This window comes from Crocodylus siamensis, chromosome 7 (genome assembly GCF_052110815.1).
Source record: "Crocodylus siamensis isolate JL-2025a chromosome 7, ASM5211081v1, whole genome shotgun sequence".
NCBI classification, from domain to species: domain Eukaryota; kingdom Metazoa; phylum Chordata; order Crocodylia; family Crocodylidae; genus Crocodylus; species Crocodylus siamensis.
In genome coordinates, this window is record NC_143401.1 from 4,371,942 (window position 1) to 4,397,500 (window position 25,559).

Sequence of the window (25,559 nt, forward strand, 5' to 3'; positions counted from 1 at the left end):
GTACTACAGATCATTCAAAGCAATTGAAGCCTAAACAAATTGCATGTTCTGCCATCAGGGGGCATGGGTAAAAATCCTTAAGTGGACTTAAGCGTGGCATTTGCCTGGGCTTAGATTCGGGTGCGCCAGTGCACTAATTGGATGGACTATAGCCCATCCAACTTAGCTATCACAACATCCTGCTTGCTCTGGTGATAGGAAGACTCCATGCCTCAACTCTCCATGAAATCTCCTGATCAAAACTTTCCATAACCTGCAGGAAGGAGGGCTGCTGAGAACCGCTGAGCCTGGTCCTAGCAGATTCATGTGCAGATGTCACAGGTGGTTGTCCAGGGCACAACGGTCTGTTGTGCTGATTGTGAGATTGTGACCACTGCATGGAAGACACAGGAAGATTTCTCCAGGTTTCGTTAACAATGCGTTTGCAGGGCTCTGACATTAAAACGGACTTAAAAGCTTTTGTTTGTGCAGCATGTAAAGTGCCAAGGATGAAATGAACTGAACAGAAAATCTGAAGCATTTATAATTCATTTTCAGCACAAGGGATTACCCGAAAAGCAATACAATTTTAATGCGAGCAACCGTTACAAAACCATAATGGGCAGGGGAAAAAAAAATCAGACTTCTTCATGTGCCCAAAATATTCTTAGTGAAGATTAAATAGTTCAAGATCTACCTAGTGGCTCCCAAATAGCTGGACGAAGTCCCAGGCACTGGACTAGCATGTTGGGAAGGTTTAAAACAGTTTTCATATAAAATGCAGGTCCTGATCCCTTGTAGTCATTAAAGGAGCTCTCAGAACTGGTGAAAAGAGGAACCAGGCTGTCTGCCCTAGGATGCTACCCATGTTCCAGCTCAAATCAATCTACCTGCTTAAAATCCTCTGACAGTTTCACGGGGGAAGTTACTCTTTGTACTAGATTGCTGTGTTGTGCTGCTGTGAGCTGTTACAAAGCTTCCATATTCCACCCCAGCAGCGGAAATTACCTATTTGATAATCATCCCGTTTTTCCTACAGCCTGCAAAGGAGGAAAGCAGAGTCATTACTTTAAAATATTTGGGAAACGCTTGAACACTTGGGTGAGAAAAAGAGGGAAAGACAGGACATCTCGCACAAGCCTCAGCATACATTGGTGTTGTCTCTGAAACCCCAGGTCCTGGGATGATGTTTTCATCTGAGAGTACTTGTTTTAATTTTTATGGTGAGTTTTCAGTTGTTTCTCATGATCACAGACAAACAACTGAAACCACAAGCTGTGTGCGCTCTACAGAGGTAAGCACCAGAATGCAAATCAAAACGCAGACAAGCAAAATTAGTATTTTTAACAATCTTAAGGTTTGAGTGGTTGGGGCTGGCCGCACTGTCTTTTACACAGCTTATAGTCTGGTACGTGAAAATAGGGGACCTGTAAAACAAGCAGCTTTGTTAATACTGCCCTCTAGCCATACCTAAAACTGACCACTCGGCCTCCACTGAGATTAATGGGCATCAATTAGTGGTGAGAGTTGATCCATCATTTATGAGCCATTGCCTCAAATTGAGGGTGACCATATGTCTCGTTTTTCCTAGGACAGTCACTTTCTAAACATCTGTCTCTGGCATCCTGTCAGTTCAGTCAAATAATCACTTCTATCCTGTTTTCAGGGGGATGCCAGGGGCTGGCAGAGCTCCCTCACACCCCACTCCTGCCTTGTGATGCACTCAGCTGAAACAAGTTCAGACAGCTGAGTGTGCCAGAGAGCAAGAGAGTCAGGGAGGCAGCAAAATGTCCTGTTTTGAGACCGAGGAAATATAGTCATCCTGAAATTATCCACTCATTTCACACAGGGGTCACAAGCTAAATGACCAGGAGAGAACAGCTTTAGGTTTCTACCGACTTGAAATGAAATCCTCTTCCCCACATCACACTGGGTTGCCCCTCTGAAGTCAATGGAACAACTCACCATAGCCAGGCAGGCAGTATTTGAAATGACAGCTTGGAGATAAATCCCCAACCCATTTCCAACCCCCTGTTTTTTACAGGGGAGAAAAAAAACAATTGTTTTAAAATGTTCCTTGAGGTGTGTTTGCTGCTCTGTGTGCTGAGTTTTCAGGTCACTTATCCCCCCCTCCCCTACATTTTTTTTTTTCAGAGTAGCCTCTGAAGAATTGCCAAGAAAACCCCTGCTGCTTGGAAAGCTTCTGAGTCCTGGAGAATCGCAATGGAGATATGTAGCATGAACGAAAATGAAAATGTCTCCAAATGCAGCTCAAACACCATGTCCATGGACTGCTTCATGGTCCTTAGTACTCCAGCTCAGAAAATAGGTATCACTGTGCTGTGCTGCTTCTTTGGGACTCTGTGCATTTTTGAGAACTCTTTGGTGTTGTATTTGATATTTTCCTCCATTAAGATCAGGAGAAAACCTTCCTATGTCTTCATCAGCAGCCTGGCCCTAGCTGATCTCTTGGCCAGCATTAACTTTGTTGGCAGTTTTATTCGATTCCACGTTTTCGAAGTGACTGACTCCAGAGACATCTTCTTGCTGAAACTTGGAGCAGTCAACACAGCCTTCACAGCTTCCCTGGGCAGCTTGCTGCTGATGGCATTGGACCGATATGTCTGTATCTGCAAGCCGTCGGAATACAAGATCATCATCACAAGGAAGAAGGCTTTGGTGGCTCTGGCTGTGCTGTGGATGACTACCATGGTCATTGCCTTCCTGCCTCTCATGGGATGGAACTGCTGCACCCTAAACTCAACCTGCTCAGAACTGTTCCCCTTTCTTGATGACAAGTATCTGTCCAGTTGGATTTCCCTGGTGATGATTCTGCTTGTGTGCATCATCTATGCCTACATGCATGTGCTGTGGAAGGCTCACAAACATACAGCGTACATGGAGAAGCGCCAAACACAGGCTGTGCAGCAGAATGCCAAGATGAGGCTGGACGTAACCCTTGCTAAGACATTAGCTATCGTCCTTACCGTTCTCATGGTGTGCTGGTCCCCCATGCTGGCTCTGATGATGTACAGTATTTTTGTCAGCTTAAATAATCACATCAAGAAGGTGTTTGCTTTCTGCAGCACCCTCTGCCTGGTGAACTCCATGGTGAATCCCATTGTCTATGCCCTCCGGAGCAGGGAGCTGCGCTCTTCCTTGAGGAATGCCTGTTCGTGGTGCAAGAAGAAGCTGAAGATCCCAGGGAGCAACCAGGAAGTAGACAGCACTCAAAAGTTGTCCACAATAGGAACTGTCTGTGAAGACGCTGGGTGCAGCACCGATTGGCCACAGCCCAAGTCTGAGCTCTGATGGATGAAAAATATGATGGAATTTGGGTTGCCTTTTTTTTTCTTTTAAAACGAAGAAAATCTAATGCTGCTTTTCAGAGGAGGATCCCAAGAGAACGAGTGACCAAATGACTAGTGTGGGCAGTGGAGCCAGCAGGCTGGGAAGTTAATAGTTAACATTTGCAGATGGTTGTTCATGGGGCTGTTCACAGCAAGTAAAATACATGTCTGCCACCACAGAGAGCAGATATACCCGCCGTAGCAAAGGCAGGACCTGCTCTGCTGTTGACATCCCAGGGCAGGTGCCACCAGAGAGGTTGCAGTAATGGGTACTCTACAAACTCCATTCCGAAATGGATGCATAAATTGGACAATCACCTAAAATAACAGTTTGCAGTATATTAGGGCAACTGTCCCTGACTTCTCAGCTGTGCTAGGCACTGATGTCCTTAATATAATCTTGCAGTCTGATTTCCTTACCTCCTTAAAACTTAAATTTGCTCTCTTGTTCAGCCTGTAGTACCACTCAACTGCAGGATCAGCCATTCACACCTCTCTTCTCTATTCCGATCACTGGCATCTTCAGTTCTTATCCCACTTCATTCATGTCTTTCTGTCCCTCTCAGCCTTGGCCTTTCTCTTTTCTTCCTCCCTTTTTGTCTCCATCACTCTTCTTCACTATGCAAGGGATGCCCTGGCTATCCCCACCTCACCTACAGTCATTTCCCAATGTCATATGTCTGTACTGATCTCTGCACAAAATACCCAGTGTTCACCTCCTCATGCTCATCTGCTTGCTCAATTACCTGCTTATCCTTCCTTCCCATCGCCTGTTTCCACTCTGTATAGAAACACAGACAAGGCCATTACCAGGAAGATCTTGATTGTCAGCTCCTTTGGCATCTTTTTGTCATGCTTTGTTTCATAGCTGTCTTGACAGTTTCATGCAACTGTCAAATACCTGAATGACCGTTCCAGGTTCAGGATCGCCCTTTCCTATCCTTCACCGTTCTGTCTTTCCATTCGGCCTTGCAACTTGCATAACTCCTTTTTCTCCAGTGTTTATTTATAGATCCTATTTCTATGGGTGTTTCTTAAAGCTTAATTCTGGTCCAGGCAAAATGTGCTTCGACCTACATGACACCCTTGACAGTGACCTCAGACACCGAGTACTTGACAAAGATCTTCCCCTTCACAGTGTTACAACAAATCCTATTGCCATATACACCTCATTACTAACCTAGGGCCAGTTGAGATATTATATAAGCCACTGTGATGCTAGGACTGTAATATTTTGTATGCAGTTAGGGTTCAGTCCTCCCAGGGACTAAGCACCTCTGACAGTCCATGACAGACCTGCACTCCCATTAATCCGAGCAGCAGTTGAGCACTTTGCAGGATCAAGGCTGTACTGTTTGGGACTTTTCTTGCATGTCCAGAAACTTTGTGTGCCAAACATCTTTACAAAAGAGAAAACCGAGTATGTTTGCTACTCATCAAACTAATAAGACATATTCCACCCATTGCATTGGGTTTGCACCAAAGGAGTTTAGCTCTCAGGCTGGCACTCTTGTTAGAGCTATTTTAAGAAAGCACTAGACTGCTTTGTTCAGAAATGCCAGACACGATACAGCCAGGTTTTGAACTGGTAGTAATCACAGAAAATGAGGGTTGGAAGGGACCACAAGAGGTCACATCTAGTCCTCAAAGCAGGACCACCCCCAACTACATCATCCCAGCCAAGGCTGTGTCTACCCAGGTCTTAAAAACCTTTTAATGATGGTGATTCCCCAACCTCTCTGGGGGACCTGTTCCAGGGCTTTACTACCCTCCTATTGAAAGAGTTTTTCCTAATGTCTAACCTCAACTTCCCTTGCTGCAACTTGAGACCATCGCTCCTTGTTCTGTCATCAGCTGCCACTGAGAAGAGGGTAACTTTGTATTATTATTTCTATAACAGCAAATACGCTGGACCCAAGCAAAGTTGCACAAGCACCAGTCAATATGTGCCCAACTGCGCAGCACTTTGCCACAGCCACACCTGCTTTTCGCTAGCACTGTATCTGCACCCCGGGTGCTGTATATTCATAGCACAACAGTCTCTCAAGTCTGTGGGAGCTTGGAGAGGGATGTCAACATGTGAAGCCTGTTAATAAGTGACCTCATCATCCCACTGGCATGGAAATGCACCCACTACCTGCACACAAGCTTGTAGTAGGACGGACCGCTGTAGTTACACGCTGCACATCTTTCTGTTGTGTTCGGCTTGCAGACCGCGACCTGAATCTATCATCATGCCAACTAATGTCTTATTTATTCAGCAACTGGCTACCTAAACTCGACACAGCAAGGCCAGAAGACATTCCTGGTGCCTTGAAAAAACCTCTGGAGTAGTTCCAGCAGCAGAATACACCATCGCCAGGACCGCGCTGCGCTGCACCGGTGTCAGCACCCGAGGGACGCAGGCGCTGCTCGTTAGATGGCTGCTTTGTCATTAAAATGTTAACAACTGGGCTGCTCTCCTTTCTTCTTGATTGGAAAACTCCCGCCTCCAGGCACGCCCGGTCTAGCCCCGGCACAAAGTGCTGCCAGCTCCTGCGGGGTCTGGGACCTCACTCCAGCGCATGCGTCTTCACGAGCAGCTTAATGGCTGCTGCCTATTAGTGTAGCTGGCCAAAACCTTGCTAATGCGCACTAGTCTATCGAGCATTAAACGTCACAAAAAGCGCTCCTTCGCCCGCACTCCACATGGTCACGACGGCGCCGGGCTCCGCCCCTCGTGCGCATCACGTGACGGGCGCCCGGGTAACCGCGGCGGCGGCCCCCCCAACACGCGCCGCGCGATGGTGGCCGGCGAGGCTCACGTGACACTGTGAGCGGCCCGCCATGGCGCCGAGCTGCGGGGCGCTGGCGCTGCTGGCGCTGGCGGCCGGGGCGGCAGGCGGGCCCCCCTACAGCGCGGACTGGGCCAGCCTGGACGCGCGGCCGCTGCCCGCCTGGTTCGACGAGGCCAAGGTGGGCGTGTTCGTGCACTGGGGCGTGTTCGCCGTGCCGGCCTGGGGCTCCGAGTGGTTCTGGTGGCACTGGCGGGGCGAGGGCCGCGCCGACTACGAGCGCTTCGTGGCGCAGCGCTACCCGCCCGGCACCACCTACGCCGACTTCGCGCCGCTCTTCACCGCCCGCGACTTCCAGCCGCGCGACTGGGCGCGCCTCTTCCAGCTCGCGGGCGCCAGGTGCGGCGCGTACCACTACCCCCGGGGGGGGCCGGCGCCTGGGCACGTACCACTACCGGGGGGGGGCAGGTGTCATCGAGCCCCTGCGGGGGTGCTGGCAGGAGCAGGGATCACGGGCCCTGTGCAAGGGCAGGCTCTGCTGGGCCCCTGTTAGGAAGTGGTGGGGTTGGGGGGGGCGGTGGAGGAGATGCCGGGGCTGTGGGGGCAGCACCCAGGCCTGTGCGGGGTGAGGAGGGTGGGGGTTTGCGGGGTGCTGGCGCCGCTGTGCACAGCCGCGCGACACGAGGGCCATGTGCACCCAGCGCTTCCTCCACACGTCCTGGCCACAGGCAGGGGGTCGCAGCTTGCAGGGCACCTCCTGCTTGGGTTCGCCCGGATCTCGGCCCCTGGAGGGAAGAGCCTCATTCCCAGGGAATGAGTTCGGGGTTGTTATTTCCTGGCCATTGAGATGGGCTAGAAGCAACAGAAACCGGTTCCTTTACTTGCTCCAACTGGGTATCAGGTGACTGCTGAGTTCGCTGCTTCCTTACTTACTGCTGCGTGGTTCCTGTCTGCGGTAGCGGGACTTCAGGCTTGTACCCGGGCGGCTTGATGTGTTTGGTAAAAGTCTCCAGGGCAAGTGTAGCTGAATCTCTTCGGTGTTTTAGTGGTTCAAGCTTAGATGCTTATTGCCCAGGCAGTGGCTTCAAAGTGATGGGTCACTACAGCAGCCTCAGTGCTGCTGAGGGATGCCACCTTGACGGCACGGCTGTCCTTCACTTGAAGTCTTTCCCTCTGCTCTCAGACAGCTGCTAGATTGAGGCTGCTTTTGCTCTTACTGTTGGACCAGGCCTCTTAATCTGTCACTCATCACTGGCACTAAAATATTAATTGAAAAGGACTCCAGAAAAGAGGGAAATATAAGAAGGCTCCTCCTCATGCCACCTTCCCATGCCCTTTGCTTTCCTAGCCCTGCTCTTGTCCCGGAGACTTAGTGTAACTTGGACACATTCTGTTTCCCTCTGATGAAGTGCCTTTTGTTTTTGGCAGGTATGTGGTGCTGACCACAAAACATCATGAAGGCTTCACAAACTGGGGGTCGCCTGTGTCCTGGAACTGGAATTCAGTAGATACTGGGCCCCATCGAGACCTAGTAGAGGAACTGGGACAGGCTCTCAGAGACAGGTATGGCACTGATGTGGTAAATACTAGTGGAGTTCTTACATTTCATATCTTGAGAACCACCATCTTAAATTAGCAGTCCATTGGCCACTCCTGCTTCTCATTCATAAACTCTTGGAAGTCATATACCTAATGGCAAAAATGGCTTTGCCTGTGAACTAGAGAATATCCTGTAAATGTGTAATCTCCTACTGTTTCCTCATGCACAATAAAAATTGACATGACATGCTTGTACAGGGTGGATTTAAGGTTTACTGAGCAGGGTGGAGCTGGGAGTCTGACACCCTGGGATAGGTCTCTGATTTTACTACTAATACTTTATGACCTTGGGCAAGTCGCTCAACCTCTCTGCTGCGTGTTGACGGGGGACAGCAAATGTGTCCACCTTTTATGAAGTATCTTTAAGATTCATGACTGATTCTGCTTTAGACACTGTCATTCATGAGTGCTACAATAATATATTCTTATCTCAGTTCCTCCCTCTGGTATTGCATGCCTTAAAAGTGCAGTGAAGTGAATACGCAGCAAGTTTTCTTCTCAAACTGGTACTTTTTGGTAAACCTAACTTTTTGTCCCTTTCTTTAATCTTTAAGGAATATATACTACGGACTGTACCATTCCCTCTTAGAGTGGTTTCATCCACTCTATTTAGATGATAAAAAAAATGGCTTCAAGACACAGAATTTTGTCTTTCAGAAGACTATGCCAGAGCTTTATGATCTTGTCTTGCGGTAAGAGCTTCAATCCTTACAGTCCCAGAACATGTCTCATTTTATTCTGAAGTGGGGGATAAGGGGGGAATGGAGGATAAAACTTAATTTTTGCCTTCTGTCGACAAGGCAGGTCTCTGTCAGTGGTCCAAGGGTAGCTTTACTTGTGGTCTTGTGTAAACGAGGAAGTTGCAGTGCAGTAGGCTGTTAGCAGCTGCTGACTCGAAACATGCCTGTGGGGTAGTTTTGAAAGCATGTGAAGCTACTTTCTATGCATGTGGATGAAGAGGCTCCACTCAGGCAGTTGGGTAGTTTGCACGCTGTGAGTCCATGCTCTAGCACACCTGTGCCCTGAAAACGTGTTATTTGACATTATCTACTGGCCATTCTCCCCTGTGTGGGATGCATTTTATCCTTGCCTTTGAGCTACAGCTTCTATTAATTGCCTTTTCTTGCAAGAATGCAGGCCAATTTATGAGCAGTGCTCACACACCCACACTGCTACAAGAACTGCCCTCAGGTTGAATGTGTTTCACTTGGGACACGTTTCTCAAGTTATGTCGTACAGCAAGAAAAACTTTGACTACCTTTGTTTTCACTCCTTACACCCAAAGGGGAAATCCCATTTTGTAGTGGTCATTACTCTGGGCTAAACTGGAAGTAGAAGAAAGGAGGAATGTTACCTTTTTCTAGTGTCCTCCTTCTGTCTCTTAGGTACAAGCCAGATTTGATTTGGTCAGATGGAGACTGGGAGGCTCCGGACACGTACTGGAATTCGACCTCTTTCCTTGCATGGCTTTATAATGACAGTCCCGTCAAGGTACTGCTGTCAGCGTTTCCTTTGTCTCTTCTGGTCTTTCCACTAGTTTTGGGGAAAAATTGGGCAGCTTCTAATATCAGCTGTATCCAAATCAAATCGATTTGACTTATCCCAAACATGAAGTGTTTGGAACAGGGGCATCTACAGTATTTCACTCATAAAAGCAACTCTGCTTCTTAGTGTGTAGAGATCCCAGTCGCCAAACAATGCAGAACCGAAACCAGTTTACTTCTTGAGAACAGGTGTTACAGCAGAAGTATTAAGGGTCTGAGACAGAGTCTTCTCTTAACCGTACGTTCCATTGTAGGATACAGTTGTGGTGAATGACCGCTGGGGGAAGAACTGCTCCTGCCATCATGGTGGCTTCTACAACTGTGCTGACAAATACAAGCCGGGCACCCTGCCGGATCACAAGTGGGAGATGTGCTCTTCTGTTGACAAAAGGTCCTGGGGCTATCGAAGCAACATGCAACTTGCCGAGCTGACGGATGCATCCAGCATCATCAGAGTAAGAGCCCTTAGGCAGAAATGAGGGGGTTAAAGGTTATGGAGGGTCAGAGGTCCTTGCTGAACTTCTATTGTCTGGGCAGAATGTTTCCTGATATTCTCTGTGCTGGTTATACCTGAGAGCAGGTATAAAAGGAGCAGCTTGCTGCAATCCTGGTGTCTTCCATTTTCTGCCAGGGATGGAGGTGAATCAAATTGATATTGCCTTCCTGTCCCTGTCACAGGAGCTAGTGCAGACCGTGAGTTTTGGAGGGAACTATCTTCTCAACGTGGGCCCTACGAAAGAAGGAGTGATTGTGCCAGTCTTCCAGGAAAGGCTTCTGTCCCTTGGAGAGTGGTTGGGCATTAATGGGGAAGCGATTTATGCATCCAAGCCATGGAGGGTGCAGGTGGAGAACAGCACGAACAATGTATGGTAAGAGCTGCAGTATCTTGCACCACATGGGAACATTCCCTCCTCTTGGGCTGTGACTTCCTATGCAAAGAGGGGCCAGGATGCAGTTCTGAGAGGGGGCAGGGAGGCATTGGTGACTGGTCAGCTGTAGTCATCTTTACTCGAGTATAGAACTACAGCCCAGCAGAGTGCACTGAGAATACTGTAATGTCTGTGCATTAAAACAGCATTAGCCCCTTTAAAAAATAAAAAGTTAAAACCAAACCACCTTCATTTTGCCTGAAGCTTCTTCCAAGAATGATTGTTCAACTATACATAGTATTGCATGGGTACATCTCGCTTCCAAACTGCTGTGTGCTAATTGTGTAATGTGTTGTATTTCACACTACCTGGGTACGCACTAGCTGATGTATAATGGTCTTGTGCCTTGTTGCTCAACTGCTGTGTTTTCTCAAAAGGAGGAAGTGCGTAATATGTATGTTAGCAGGACAAAAGTGCGGACAAACAAAGTTGTTTTTGGAGAGTAGGCTAGAAATGCTGAGCAATAAATCGATTTCTTGAGACCTGTAAAACAGCTTTATTCCAGCTACTGACTACAGCAGCATGGAATGAGAACATTATTATTACAACACCCTGCCCACTCGCAGGGAGCGTGCATGGACTTTGTCTGTCTGGCACTGATCACTACTGGACTTCGTAATGGATAGACTGTGGGTAATAGGGTCACTTACTTTCCTAGCTACTAAGTGGGGGGAACCACTAAGAGACACTTATGCTTTACGTCTGCAGGGAAGTTGTGCAGAAAGCAAAACACTCAACTGCCTCTGTGGTGCTGTTCAGATCTCTGAAATGCCTTGTATTCCTTCAGGTACACGTCTAAAGGTCCAGTTGTTTACGCCATCTTTCTGAACTGGCCTTGGGATGGCATGCTGAAGCTGTCTTCACCTATTCCATCTTCAGACACCAAAGTAAGGGAGATAAGCTAGAGAGAGAATTCTGGAGATCCTTCTCTGATGCACAGAGGGCTAACTTAGATCCCATCACACACAACTTGAAAACTGTATGTGGCTTTTATCGATTAAGCCTGCCTTTGGGTTTTCAATTCCAGAGAGGTCACAAAGAACCCTGTTTCCCCATGCCATATGCTCTCTGCCCTTGAGGCGCGTCCAGTGTTTTAAGCCATCATCCTCCCATTTGGAAGACTGGATAGGACTTGCCAGGGCTGCTGCTTATTTGGCCGTAGCATAAATCAGGACACTTCCTCCCCAGAGTTCCAGTTGTGGTGTGAGGGGAGCTGAGTGTGTCCTGAATGTCAGTAGTGAGCACCCTGACGTGATGATGCCAAATTTTGTGCCATTTATAATGAACAAATAGTATTTCCAACCACCAGAAGTAAAACGTCCCCAAGGAAGAACCACAACCAGATGCTCAGCCACTGATTATAACCTTGTGTTATAATCTGCCCATGGGTAAATTGAGTAGTTATGGAGACCACTAGAGTGTTTTGAAGTCTCAGTCCCTGGGCTGCTAAGGAATGTCAGTTCTACTGCTGCTGCTCATTCAAAGGGAAAGCATTTTGCCTGAAGCAATGCATGAACATATTTTCTTTTCTTTCTTTCCTTTTGTGCAGGTGACCTTCTTGGGATTCTCTGGGACTGTGAAGTGGGAGAAGTCCCCAGATAAGGGATTACTGATCACTCTGCCCTACGTATCCCCATCTGTTTTACCTATGCAATTGGGCTGGACCCTCAGGCTGAAAGGTGTAAAGTGACAGCTGTTGAAAAGAAGCCTGGAATTACTACTTTTATTTTTAAGCCAAAAGAATCTGAATAAATCATTTATTCTTTCTCATCTAAATGCTTAACTTACCTAAGCCACTCTGGCCAGGAAAGACTGGTGGTATATACACCAACATACCACCAAACATTTTAGATGGGAGTGAAGGCCTGATCTTTTTCTCTACCCCTCTGCTGACCAAGAAGTTTGCCATGACTTCCACTAGTCCTGTTCTTTTGTTGGATTGTGACTAGGGTCAGACTTCTAAGACTTATTGTGAGATCTTTAGCTGGGCTTCTTTGCAGATGTTGATTTGCTGCTGTGGTTTAAGGCTATGTGTCCTCATAGACACAAGATGAGTTGGGAGCAGGAACAAAAATAAGTGTGGAGTGTCTACAGAGGTGGTTGAATTGAGAGCTACAGCCAAGATGACTGAAAAAAACTGAATAAATGGCACCTCAATAATATGGTAATAGGGCACTTTAGAAGTGCCAGAGACACAGGACCCACTGCCAAGGGGTCTTTGTGCTGCAGGAGAGTTTGGGATTCTGATAATCACCATATTCAGTGTGCAGCTGGGGTCCGTAAGGCTCTGTGGACAAATAGAAGCCACTCTTCATGTTTACATTACTTTTATAATCAGGGAACATGCCTTGGACTGGGCTGCATGGGGCTAGCACTGCACCAGGGAAAGGAAAGCGGGATATGTGCACTGCTGGAAGATGGGAGCTGGTGTCCTCTGCAGCTACATTAACAGAACTAGCTTGGGAGCTTTGAAGACACCTGCTGACTGATTTTAAATCAGATAATCTCCTTGTTTGAAATTTCAATCTCTGTCTCTAAACAAAATTTGGTATCTTAACTCTTTTTATAGTGGTAGGTGAAATGATTAAACATCTTCCACAGGATGAATCTTTTATGGGTATAATTGAAGTGTAACTGAAATCAAGCATGATGCCTTCTCAGATCTGTATGGACAATGTACTGAAAATAAACCTGTGTTGGGAGAAAACCTGGCTGCATTCATTTCACGTGAACTAGAGCTGAAATACAAGGAGTGATTTATAAGTATAAAGCAAACCTTATGGATATTTGAATTGGATGTCAGTAAGGAACTTGCCAAATCTTTTTTTTTTTGCTAGCATTGATGGGAAACCCAATCACCTCTACATTTCTGTTGCTAAGTACAGTCATCCCTAGGGGTGTTCAGGGCTGAGGGTGAGCGTGAAGCTGACCATGGCTGCGGCAAGGCCTGTATGGCACTGTCCACAGGGCCCAGGGGGTTGCTGGTCCCCCTGTCCCCCGAAGGGTGACCCGGGCTGAGCATATTGATGTGGTTGGACATGGAGACCACTCTCACAGTTTCACAGGGGCTGGAAGGGGCCTTACCGATCATCAGGCCCAGCCCGCTGCGCTCGGGCAGGAAAGACAGCTGCCATCAGATGCCCCCAGCAAGGTGGGAAACTCAACAGCTGAGTCTTGATGTTGGCGACCTGCACAGAGGCGCCTGCGGCCCGGCTCCGGCCCGGTTGCTGCCAGCCCGACTGTCGTCTGAAGGGTGGGTTCAGCCCCGGTGGCACGCGTGCAAGGCTCGTGCCCGAGTCGCTCCCTGTACCGCCGGCAGCCCGGTGCTCGAGCGGGGATCCTGGTGCCGCTCGGCGGGGCCCCGGCCTGCACACACCGGCGTGACTTGCTGGCACGAAGCAAGGCCGCTTCCCGCCCCGGCCGCCCGCAGAGCTTGGGGCGGCGCCAAGGCAAACAGCGCGGCCCCGGGCCTTCACGCCAGCGCGGTGTCGAAACGGGGCCGCGTCCAACACAAACAGGCCGGCGGCTACAAGTAGCGGCCCCGGCCGGCGCCGGGCGCGCGATGCCGCAGGGCTCGGCGGGTGCGGGCGGCCGCGGGCAGGTGCGTGCCCCGCCCCGCGCGTGGAGAGAGGCGTGGCCACGTGCTGGGGCGCCCGGGGTCACGTGGCCGCGCGGTCACGTGAGCGCCGCCCAGCCGCGAGCCAAGATGGCGGCGCTGACGAGGCGGGCGGTCCCGCGCTGGGCGGCCGCCGCGCTCCGGCCGGTGAGCGTCGCCCGCCCCGGCCCGCCCGTGACGCCGCCCTCTCCGCAGCTCGGCAGCGCCGGCCCGCAGCACGTGAAGATCGTGGAGGTGGGGCCGCGCGACGGGCTGCAGAACGAGCAGGTACCGCCCCCGTCACTCCCTCCCCAAAGACCCCCGGGGAAGCGCCCCCCCCCCCCCCCCCGCGAGGCGCGCGCGTGCGGGGACGTACCTCTCTCCTCTGCAGGCCGTCGTCCCCACGGAGGTGAAAATCCACTTCATCGACATGCTGTCCGAGACGGGGCTGCCGGTCATCGAGGCCACCAGCTTCGTGTCCCCCAAGTGGGTTCCTCAGGTCGGTCTTCGCTGGGCGTCAAAGGGCCCGTGAGGCAGTTCTGGATTGGGGGGCGACCCCCGCCGGCCTGGCAGGGAAAAGCTGGGTGCAGTGCCCACCTCTCCCCCTCCAAGGAGAGCACCTCTGGAGCAGCCCTGGAAACATCATCAGGAGTGCAGATCTGTTTGCCTGTGGAAGAGCCCGCTCGCCCGGACCTGGATTTTCTGCCGGTCCCTTTGGGTCTCACGCAGGGCAGGCATCAGGGGCTGCAAGAAATGCAGCAATCTAGGACTCTTGGCTTAGGGATGATACCGCTTATTAGACCCGCTAGGAAATTGCAAAAATAGTCTTTTTCTGCAAGCTTTCAGAGCCCTTCATCAGGCTCTGGGGATAGGAAAGATAGTGAAAAGTCCCTGTAGGTAAGAAACAAACTTCCTTTTTGCACAGAGGGAGCTGGAGATGGAAATCTGTCCCTCTGAGTCCATGAGACTGGTTCTGAGTTGTGAAGATCAGGTCGGGTCCCTTCCCTGGAGGTGTCCAGTGGCAAACAGGGAGCTTTAAAAATCTTTCTTATTGTTCTGCAGTGATGTTTAAAATCCAAAATCAGCAAAAAATCAGCATCTTCCATGTTTGGGATGTATTTGGTGTTTGAGACAAAAAGAAATGCAAAAATCTAGAGCTCTTGGTTTAGAAATGAGACCTTTGATTTAGACCAATTACAAAATCGCAAAAAAATTATGGGCTGCAAGCTCTCTCTCTTTTCATCATCTCCTGGAAAAGTGACCCCTTCTAAAGTCTCTCTCCCGGTGCTGTGCAGATGGCAGACCATGCAGAAGTCCTGAAAGGAATTGAGAAGTTTCCTGGTGTGAGCTACCCGGTCCTGATCCCAAACCTGAAAGGCTTCCAGGCAGCGGTAAGCGGGTTTGTGCTGGGCTCTCTAGTGTGTGCCATGTCTGCCAAATATGCAGAAGACAGACATGTGCCTCACTGCAAAAGCCAGGTACCTGCTGGAAACGCTGTCACCTGCCACTTCCAATGCAGAAGTTGGTGGGGTTTTATTTCTGTTCACCTGCTCTGGTATATCTGCCTAGACAAGTCTCCTGTAACGACCACATTTCTGATCCTGGTTCATGCAGCAGAGGTGGCTTAGGTGCTGCCGTCACTCCCAGGACAGGCATGGCCATCTCGCACCAAAGCCTGTGCTTCTCTTGTGGGATGAGTTGAGCTGAGACACTGGGCTGTTGAAGAGAGTGCTCCCCTATAGAGTCCAGCAGCATTAGGAATAGCCTTGCTCTGCATTCCCATTGTAGACCAAGTCAATTATACACACTCTGCAAAATACCTTGAGGGGAAAATTGTTCATCTCCAGTAGCAAATTCTTGGAGACTGTAACTGCCAGCAGAGTAAGTGTTTTGTGCCCGTAATGTTCTGTAACTGCATCTCAGGATTAAATAGCTTCATCGATTCCATGGGTATCTGTCAAGGATATAGGACTTAACAACTGCCCAGACTCTCATTCCACTGATGTTCCAGCTGATTTGCTGCCTCAAATCTTGCCAGTCAGCAGGCACAATAGTAGTGCATTAGCTGCAACTTGTGAGAGTTGAGACTCCGCAGTGCATCTTACACAGGGACATTGACTGGTCCAGTATAGTTATCCGCTTCGTATTGAGGCAGTGGGAACTACGGGCCTCCGGTGTGTTTGAAGCCAATGTAATTGGAAGTTGTGGGTGCTGAGACCCTTACAGGATTGAGTCTTTACTAGATGTTTTGTTAGCAACAGAAACAAGTCCTTAAGTGCTTTTTTTATTTGGACCCTATGGACTTGCCTGCAGCCCTGATAACTTCAGTTCATGGAGGCTTTATGGCAGTTGCATAAATCAGATGCAAAATAATGTACTGCTCCAATCTCCCTGTTGGCAGGTTGCAGCAGGTGCCAGAGAGGTGTCCATCTTTGGAGCAGCATCAGAGCTTTTCAGTAAGAAGAACATTAACTGTTCAATAAATGAGAGTCTCCAAAGGTTCAGTGAAGTGATGGAGGCAGCGAGAGCGGCAAACATTCCAGTGCGAGGGTAAGAGGAACTGCTGGCTTGTGTGCTGGGCAGACTAGTTGGTAGTGGTGATGTCAAGTAAAACTCCTGGGGCTGGAGGAGTGCCAAGCTGGTATGAAAACCGGGGCCTTTCTGTCCCCTCACTGAAACCAGTGCAGCCTGTGACCCTCACTTCTGTCTCCAGTTCCCAGTAACAGAGGACTGGGATTTAGGCTGTTCACTCTCTGCTTCCCATCCTCACAAGCAAGCCGTGAAATGATTCATGAGTGTAGAAACAGAAGCATTCCAGTCCCTCTTCACTAGACAAATGCAGTTCTGTTATCACCATCAGCTCCCCTACAGCAACCACAGCATTCAGATGTCCCTTGTTAGAAGTTATTCCAATAGAGAGCACGGTTGGTCCCTTGAATGCTCTTTTCCCAGTGCTTTTGGGGGCGGGCGGGAGGTGAGTAAATCAGTCTTCAACTCAGAGGAAAGCAAAACTTACCACCTTTTTAAAGCTGTGGTTTTCTTAACTGTATTTGAGCTCTGTCAGAGGAGTGCTTCATGTCAGTCCTGGAGGCACAAATGTGTGCTGTGTTGTGTGATGCACTCTTAAACACCTGTCAAGCTAGCTGACACTCCCTTCCCTTCCCCCCTACCCAAGTCCCTGGAGTGTGACTATTTATGCTGGGAAAATCATTATGGGAGCTCTATGCGTTTATCTACCTACTTCAAACCATCAACTTCTGGAAAAGGGTTGAAATTTTCCATGATGTAAGAATGTGGGGTGGTGCTTATTGGGGCTGAATGAGCCCATCTTTATCTTCCTGGTTCTCCTGCTGATGTTGGTCTTTTGCTGCAGATATGTGTCTTGTGTTCTTGGCTGCCCTTATGAAGGCAAGATTGCCCCTGCTAAAGTAGCAGAGGTGAGTTCAACTGCAGAATCCTGGAGCTCTTCTAATCCCCTGTAATGTTAAGAGCAGTAGCAGGTGCTGTGCCCTGCTGAAGATAGAATGGGGCACTAATTGCTTGTGGAGATGCACCTGTAGAATCAATGAATGCATCCCCCGCCCCCTCCCAAGAATGAAAGGCTTTCTGGCCAGTTGCCACCTTGCTGAGAAGTGAATGTGAATCTGCCTGGGGTAGCAAGGGAGCAGAGCGCTCTGAGCGGTGTGATCGGAGGTGGTGTTCTTCACTTCCTATGAGCAGTGTAATGCTTGCTCTGTTCCACCACAGAGCTAGCTGCACTTCAGAGCCGGGCACAGTGATGATGGGTATCCATGCACAAGGTGCTACAGGACCTCAGTGAGAAGAACTGGCTTGCCACTAAAGTGTCATTTCCTCGGGCAGGTGGCAAAGAAGATGTACGCGATGGGGTGCTACGAGATTTCCCTTGGTGACACCATTGGGGTCGGGACTCCTGGGAGCATGAAGGAGATGCTGTCTGCAGTCATGAAGGAGGTGCCTTCGGGGGCTCTTGCTGTTCACTGTCACGACACCTATGGGCAGGCTTTGGCCAACACCTTAGTTGCCCTTCAGGTAAGAGCACTGCTTTGCTTTGAACTGGACCTTACTTAAAGCTTTTTTCCCTTTGTGTGCCAAAGAGGCTCCTGCATCCTCCGTGCTGAGGGCAGCTCTTCCTGACAGGGTCACTGTCCCATGCTGTCCTGGCCACTTAGCTTGAGCAGGCTACAAACCACACAGAGCTTTTCCCCTCTGAAAGATGTGTGGAATGCAAAGGATGGAGGGGCAGGGAGGGACCTTCCAAAACAGCATGACCTTGCTTGTGGCTGCCCTTGGGTGCTGCATGCTTAGGCCAGACATAAGGAACTTCCCAGTATGGGGCAAGTGCAGGATGGGCTTCAGCTTCCTGTTGGCCTGAGCAGCTGATGCTGGGCATTTACACAGCACCTTGCTAGTGACAGGAACCATGAAGCCTGCTCTGATGTGGCAATAAGAGATGGGAGCTGAATTCAAGAGTCCATACTCCCTTGACTCAGTCCTGGGCTCTGCTCCTATCTCTGGGCTATTATTGCCCGTGTTGGGGCAAACCAGCAAAAGTGGGGTTGTGAGTGGTGAGCAGAGGTCCCTGCGGGCTTTGGTTTGGTTCCATACGTCAGCACTTGGGGCTTTTGGCCTGGAGTTTCAGACTAGCAGACTATGTGAGGCATGGTATGGGCAGCACTGATTTGAGTCGGTGCTGTTCAGTGTTAGATCCCCAAGCAAGCAGTTACATTTAATATAGCCTGTGTCTGGCTTTGGGATTGCCAAGTGCTATGGAAGAGGAAGACCTATACCTCTTGCATAGGCAGTGTGTTAATACGGAGGTTGCCACATGCCTTGTCTCCAGGCTAGAGAGCGCTTGGGGCTTGGCCGGATCCTTGCTCAGACCTGCTGTCCAGGAGGGCCAGAGCTGAAAGCATTTGTTTGTGTTTGTTTCCAGATGGGCGTGAGCGTGGTCGACTCCTCAGTCTCTGGTCTGGGAGGCTGCCCCTATGCACAGGGAGCCTCAGGAAATGTAGCCACAGAGGACCTGGTGTACATGCTTGATGGGCTCGGCATTCACACGGTGAGTCTGGCCGGCTGGAGGTTGCTGCCCTGGGGTGGATGTGTGCCTGCATTTCCATCCAGAGCTTGAATGCCTGGTTTAAAAGCTCAGCCTGCCACACCTCAAACCATAGCAGGTGTGGCCGCCACGTGGACAGTGAGGCTCTGTTTAGCTGAAAGAGCCCTTGTTCTCTGTCCTGGCAAGGACAACGGAGCAAATTGGAAGCAATAAGTTTGGATCCCAAGGCTGCAGTTAAAATGAATAGCCATAAAACTCAGCCAGGCTGGGGAAGAAATAGATCCCAGCCTTCAGGCCTGGTAATGGAGGGGATAGAGAATAGGCAGGTCTGGCCGGTGCCCTCAGGATTTATTCTTATCCCTTTCCTATGTCTGAGGTTGTCCACCTTCCTCCCCTCTCCTTCTCCCAGCCCCTCATACTGATGCTTGGTTTAAAATGCTGCTGTCCACAGCTGCACTAGGGAGCAGCAGATGTTAAGAGCATCACCAGAACAGTGTCCTCTTCCTCCAGTTGTCTCCTAGGCTGTAAAAATTAACAGCAGGTGCCAGTCATTTGGATGCAACTGGGGGCAGGTGCAAGCTAATCCTATGTCTTGTAAAGGGTGTGGATCTGCAGAAGCTGATGGACGTGGGCGCATTTATTTGCAAGGCGCTGAACAGAAGATCGAATTCCAAAGTGGCCCAGGCCACCTGCCGCCTGTGACGCCTGCCAGCTCAGCCTGGGACAAGTCAGCGAAGCCCGCAGCCATGCAGACCTGGAGTCAGCCAAGTTACATTTGCTCTCTGGGTTGCTCTTAAATACCCCTTTTTTTGGGCTCAGGACTGGGTAGAATCCACAAGTGCCATAACAGCCCTAGCCGGGCACCCTAAACTGCCCCCTTGTGAAGGGGAGGTGGAGGCCATGCACACACAGCAGCCTCCTCCTCTCCCCGAGGCCCCTGAGCCACGTGTCTGTGTAGGGGGACTCTGCCTGGAGGGGTGGCTGCCATAAGCCTCACACTACCAGGCAAGTATTGGCATGTCCAGTTAGACACCCCGGGCTGTCTCCGGGGATGCGACGGCGTCCTCTTCTCCCACCAGGAGCAAAGACTCATGCTGGAAACGCAGGGAGGTGCCTTTCATGGGGCCAAGCTGCATGCTAAGGTCCTGCTCTGGATCTTGGCTCCTGGTACTCCCGGGTCCTCGCTAGTGGACCGCTTGTGTTCTGGTTCTGCATGTGTCTGTGCTACAAAAGGAGTCTTCTTGACCTGGAAAAAGGCATTGAAATCGGACTGAGGCGCAGGGCCACTGAAGCTTGGGCTGCCCCTCGGTGCAGTGCCTGGGTGAGGGAATGGCTCCGGCAGGCGGCTGAACTCCTGTGCGGGGCCGGGCACCGCTCCTCCTGTAACGAATTTCTGACAAATAAAGGTTATTCAGAAGAGCCTGGGCCTGGTGCTGGAGTCTGCACCCCTCAGGTGGGGGCCATGTTGGGGCAGGGCAGTGCCCAGGGGGCCCGGGGCCGGGGGGAGTGGGGCCTGTTCCCCTGGCGCTGTCCCAGCCTCGCCCCTCCCCCCTATGGCCCTTTTCCCTGCACGGGGGGACGCATGGTCACCCCCAAATTGTTTTTCTCCCCCCGGCAGCGCCAGGCGCCCGGGTTGCTCAGGAGAGCCGGGGCCTGCCGCCGGTGTGGGGGGCGGGGGCGCCCGCGTGGCTGCGGGAGGCCGGGCCGCCTCCAGGAAGCGGTACCCTCCCTTCACCCCCGCGCCAGCCAATCCGCAGCGCAGTGCTCCTTGAGCCCGCCCATTCGCGTCCCCGCCCTTTTTTTGGCTGCGTGGCGCGCCTGTAGCCGGGGCGGAAGTGACGTGGCTGTCTGTGGAGGCAGCGGCGTGGCCCCGGGGCGGCAGCAGGAAGGAGGCAGGTACGGGCGCCCGGGGACGATGGCGGAGAAGGTGCTGGTGACGGGCGGCGCCGGCTACATCGGCAGCCACTGTGTGCTGGAGCTGGTGGCGGCCGGGTACGTGCCTGTGGTGATCGACAACTTCCGCAACGCCATCCGAGGTAGGGCGGGCGGGCGGTGGGGGAGCCTGGCGGGCGGGCGTCCTCCCGGCCTGGCCGCCGCAGCGCTGTGACGCCCGGCCCGTGCCCGCAGGGGAGGGCGGCCTGCCCGAGAGCCTGCGGCGGGTGCAGGGGCTCGTGGGCCGCGAGATCCTGTTTGAGGAGCTGGACGTGCTGGACGAGGCGGCGCTGCGGGGGCTCTTCGGGAAGGTGAGCGGCTGGCCCGGGCGGGGGGGAGGACCAGCACCAGGCTCCGGCTGCGGCCCCCGGGCCCTGCCTGGCAGTCCCTCGCGGAAGGAGCCGAAACCTCCAGCTTTCGCCCGAGGCTCCGGGGCTGGAGTGTCTCCTCTCCCGGGGCTGGAGGCGGCTCCTGGGGGGGGCACCAGAGCCGTCCGGCCGAGTCAGGGGTAGGCTTCGCGAGGTACCCGTTCCCTCGTGCCCAGAAAGCAGAAAACGTTCGTGGAGGGGGTGAGAATCGGGGCGTGGCCGGGCAGCCCCTTCCCACCTGCATCAGCCGCTGCCCCGTGGTAGTTTTCAACCCGACGGCAGGTGGTCGCCGATGCCGCTACCCCCGTTCTCCCCCTGAACTGCGTGTGTTTGTCCCCTCTGCTCCGCAGCACCGCTTCTCGGCAGTAATGCACTTCGCGGGGCTGAAGGCGGTGGGGGAGTCGGTCCAGAAGCCCCTGGAGTACTACAAGGTGAACCTCACGGGGACCATCCGGCTGCTGGAGGTGAGTGAGGCGTGGCGCTCTGGCGCGAAGCCTTGCGGGTGGGGGGAGAACCGAGGCAAACCTGAAGGGGAGGAGGGGGATGCTGAGGACTGGGGGCTGTCGAATATGCACCCACTGGGAAGGCACGAGGGCATCTCGCAGAAGTTGAAGGGGCAGCCGCTGGGCTGTGGGCTTAAGGCTGCGATTTGAGAAGCGCCGGGTGCCTCAGGAGAGTCTCAGCCCTGTGGTACGCCTAGCGATTCAGTAGCCAGGGGCCTTGCTAGAGCCCCCTCATGGTACCAAGGTTAGTAGTATAATGGCTGTATCAGCTTGCAGGGAGACTGGCTCCTTTGCTATGGGCCAGGTGCTGCTACTGCCCTGATGAGGGCAGTAAGTAGCCCACTACCTCCTTGCCTTCTGCCAGCGGTTTCAGCTGGAAGCAGCCTGCTGCACCCTGTGGCACTGCTCTTGCACTCAGAGCGGCTGCGCCTCAGCTGGAGATGAGCCCTGCGGCTCTGCAAGGGCTCTTGTCTGGGCACAGCCTGGTGGCAGGGCCCAAGCACATGGGGCAGACTCGGCCTCAGACGGTCCCTGCCCTCACAGGTGATGAACGCGCACAGTGTGAGGAACATAGTGTTCAGCAGCTCGGCCACGGTGTACGGGGACCCTGCCTACCTCCCCCTGGACGAGAAGCACCCAGTCGGTGGCTGCACCAACCCCTACGGCAAGTCCAAGTACTTCATCGAAGAGATGATACGAGACTTGTGCAAGGCTGAGAAGGTAACACCCCCCCACTCCCCGGCACATGCGTGAAGCTGGGATCGCCCAGCCCCTGGGTCTTGGCAGTGTTCAAGGCCTTGGACTCAGTTGTGCCCCTAGCTCCGTGTGCAGGGTTAGACCTATGCCCAGTTCTCTTATCCCCTTGGGAAAGGCTCAGCCTCCTCTGTAGCACCATCCTCCTCAAACTTCCCCAAGCTGAAGGGGACCCCAGGAGCAGGAGGCTGGAGCATGTGGCCTGAGAGCTGGGAGCGCATGCCCTGCTGGGGACCATGGCCCTGTTTCCTCTGTGGAACATCCTGCCTTAGTGCTGCCCCTGCTTGCTGTGACTGTGTCCCAGGGCCTGGGCTGGCTGCTCTTGCCCTGCATACCACAGAGACTCGGCACTTGGAGGGCAGCAGGGCAGATAAGCTAGCTGTTTTTGCACCCTATGCCCACATTCCCAGCTCCTTGGGCAGTGCCTGACAGCATGGGCCTTGGGAGCCTGTTCTGTGCCCTCCTGAGACAGGGCCAGGCCTGACAGGTAGGGGTGTTTCCCCAGGGCTGGAATGCAGTTCTGCTGCGCTACTTCAATCCCATCGGGGCCCATGAGTCAGGAGACATTGGAGAAGACCCACAGGGGATCCCCAACAACCTCATGCCCTATGTTGCTCAGGTACAGCCTCCTTTCCCTCCCCCTCTTCCTCATCGCACCTGCTGAGCATGGACTTACAGCCCTTCCCTCATGCAGGTGGCTGTGGGTCGCCGGGAGTTCCTGAGTGTGTTCGGGAATGACTATGACACTGTGGATGGGACAGGTGTGCTGCTGTGCTCAGAGTTGCTCATGGGGTGTGGGGGGGAGGCATGGGGCAAACCCTGGCAGAGGGACCCAGCTCCACTGGGGGGTGGCAAAGGGGCTGGCCTATTGGTTGCAGGGGCAAGGCAGGTGCTGCCCCCTACCCACACCACCAGAAGCACTGGCAACCACCCTTTGTTCTCTGGCAGGCGTCAGGGACTACATTCATATTGTGGACCTGGCCAAGGGTCACATTGCTGCACTGAAGAAACTTAAGGAGAACTGTGGCTGCAAGGTAGGGAATGGTGCCCTGAGGAGCTGTCATGGCATTAGGTTGGGATGCCTGTGCAGCTCCAGCCTTCAGCTAGAGGCCACCGCTAGGCTGTAGTGTCGTGGGGCTCCCACCCCTGACACATGCCTGGCTGTGTAATTGAGACAGAGGCATTGCTCTCTGCAGCTCATGGGGGGGATCTCTCCAGGGAAGCCTTTTCATGGCACACCATGCAGGTTCCTGGGTGCAGGGAGCTCTGCTCCAGGGGGCCAAGGTCTGACTCCCAGGTAGGAGAGCAGCTGCAGCCCTGCCAAATGCAGGAACCCAGTCTCTGCCCTTCTACCTGGGTTGACACATGGTGGAGGCTGGGCCCAGTGCTTGGTTATGCTAAGGAAAGAGGCAGACCCCCAAGTACAAGCACAGCCAGCAAGTGTCCTGTCCCATGCTGTCCTTGCAGATCTACAACCTGGGCACAGGCACTGGCTACTCTGTCCTGCAGATGGTCAAGGCCATGGAGAAAGCCTCTGGCAGGGAGGTAAGGCACGTACTGCTGCAGTTTGGGCTGGCACTTAAGGCTGTTTCCATGCTCACAGCGTGGGGCTCGTTCTCTCCGGCTGGCTGAGGGGCAGGTGGAGCCACTGGTTGCAGGCTGCCTGCTTGTGCAACAGCCCTATACACCGCAGCCGGGTGGCATCCTGCCTCCCCCTATGCTGGGGGTCTGCCCAGGCAGGTTCCCCCTCACACACACCCTGGGAGCTGCTGGCTCAGGCCCTACTGCTCTGTTCATAGATCAAGTACAAGATCGTGGCACGGCGGGAGGGTGATGTGGCCACCTGCTATGCAGACCCTGGGCTAGCTGCGCAGGAGCTGGGCTGGAAAGCTGCCTTTGGCCTCAACAAGATGTGTAAGCACCGTGCCTGCACCCCAAAGCTCCCCTTCCCCCTCCCTCCATGGTGCTGGGAACCTGTTGGCCTGGGGCTCAGCCCCTCTCCTGGCTCCTTTCCAACTTGTCTCCCTCTTTGCAGGTGAGGACCTGTGGCGATGGCAGCTGCAGAACCCCATGGGCTTCAGCAAAAACTGAGGCCTGGCAGCCAGGAGGTGCCTCAGCCCAGGCAGCCACAAGCTTGGGGGAGGCTTCTGCCTCCTGCTCCTACCCCTGCCCCTCCCCCTCTGCCCAGTCCCTGCCCCACTCCAGCACTGCTCAGCCTTGGCCAGGGCCACTTCCATTCACCAGAGCCTACTGGGAACAGCCAGGAGCCTGTCTAGCTTGGGACCACAGTCGGTATAGACTAGCCTGGTGCTGCACTCGCTACCTGCTCCCCAGCCTGGGGCAGAGCACAGGAGCTGTTCCCCATTATGGCCAGGCCCTGAGCAGGGTGGGAGCTCCTGAGCATGGCCCCCTCCTACCATCTACCTCATGGCTACATGCCAGCCTGTGGCAGCTTCCCAGCCCATTCCATATAGCCTTGTTCCCATGGGCATCACCATTTCACTTCCACAGGCATCAGTGCCATTTCTTTTCCATGTAGGTGGGACCATCTCCTGAGTCCCCTATCTTGGGGTGGACTCGCTCCTCCCTCCTCTCAATAGCAAGGGACCAAAGGCTCCTTCTGAGCTGTGCTAGAGGCATGGGAGCCAGTGCCTCATGTTTACATGACTGTTGCTGCACTCTCGTCTGCAGCATCTGATGTCCTGTCTTGGTGATGGGTTCCTGGTTGAGTGACTAATCATTAAGTGAATCATGTTTCTGGTTTTATTCTTGGCCAGCAGTGTGTGGCAGTGTCTGCACAAGGCCAGCAGGGGTGCTGGCTGCAGTGTGCGGGGTCTAGTAGGTCTGAGCTGAAGCTGGCGGTGGTCATGTCAGACTCCTGTCACCCATGGCACCTTGCTTAAACTCATGCCAAAGCCCATGTGGGCAACTGCTTTGCACTCCTGCCTCACGTGGGGGTAAGAGCTGGGCCTGCCCCCACGCTGGGCCAACACTACCATTGCCCCGCTGCTGCTGCATCCTGGGTCTGTAACTTATGCTACTAAATTATGAATTGAGCGGTTGATGGTTTCTATTTAAAAATAAACTTTCTTACTCTGGCAGCTCTGTAGTTTGCATGTGCTGGGGCAGGGGCAGGGGGAGTAAGCTCTACCAGAA

The 25,559-nt window shown here is 52.7% G+C and overlaps 4 protein-coding genes across 5 annotated transcripts; all 4 read left to right on the top strand.

The window, feature by feature from the left end:
- Positions 1–322: 322 nt before the first annotated feature.
- CNR2 (cannabinoid receptor 2) lies at positions 323–3,295 on the top strand. The gene has a single exon (XM_090057336.1). The coding sequence runs from the start codon at positions 2,203–2,205 to the stop codon at positions 3,289–3,291; it is 1,089 nt and encodes a 362-aa protein (XP_089913462.1). The 5' UTR covers positions 323–2,202; the 3' UTR covers positions 3,292–3,295.
- Positions 3,296–6,011: 2,716 nt separating this feature from the next.
- Positions 6,012–11,945, top strand: FUCA1 (alpha-L-fucosidase 1). 2 transcript variants are annotated; one of them, XR_016443477.1, is made up of 8 exons: positions 6,012–6,502; positions 7,532–7,666; positions 8,257–8,394; positions 9,088–9,193; positions 9,501–9,701; positions 9,925–10,115; positions 10,963–11,154; positions 11,725–11,945. XR_016443477.1 is itself a non-coding variant. In XM_090057334.1 (8 exons), the coding sequence occupies exons 1-8, from the start codon at positions 6,156–6,158 to the stop codon at positions 11,863–11,865; spliced, it is 1,359 nt and encodes a 452-aa protein (XP_089913460.1). In that variant the 5' UTR covers positions 6,012–6,155; the 3' UTR covers positions 11,866–11,945. The 2 variants fall into 2 exon arrangements, 1 of the variants encoding a protein (XP_089913460.1); XM_090057334.1 differs by having other exon boundaries at positions 10,963–11,062.
- Positions 11,946–13,850: 1,905 nt separating this feature from the next.
- Positions 13,851–20,266, top strand: HMGCL (3-hydroxy-3-methylglutaryl-CoA lyase). Its single transcript, XM_090057335.1, has 8 exons — positions 13,851–14,058; positions 14,162–14,269; positions 15,066–15,161; positions 16,172–16,320; positions 17,144–17,207; positions 17,632–17,820; positions 18,725–18,850; positions 19,448–20,266. Exons 1-8 carry the CDS (start codon positions 13,882–13,884, stop codon positions 19,547–19,549), a joined length of 1,011 nt encoding a protein of 336 aa, XP_089913461.1. The 5' UTR covers positions 13,851–13,881; the 3' UTR covers positions 19,550–20,266.
- Positions 20,267–20,656: 390 nt separating this feature from the next.
- On the top strand, positions 20,657–25,504 carry GALE (UDP-galactose-4-epimerase). Its single transcript, XM_090057333.1, has 10 exons — positions 20,657–20,883; positions 20,975–21,090; positions 21,498–21,611; positions 22,194–22,370; positions 22,909–23,022; positions 23,098–23,164; positions 23,352–23,437; positions 23,871–23,948; positions 24,203–24,317; positions 24,439–25,504. The coding sequence occupies exons 1-10, from the start codon at positions 20,763–20,765 to the stop codon at positions 24,492–24,494; spliced, it is 1,044 nt and encodes a 347-aa protein (XP_089913459.1). The 5' UTR covers positions 20,657–20,762; the 3' UTR covers positions 24,495–25,504.
- Positions 25,505–25,559: the final 55 nt, after the last annotated feature.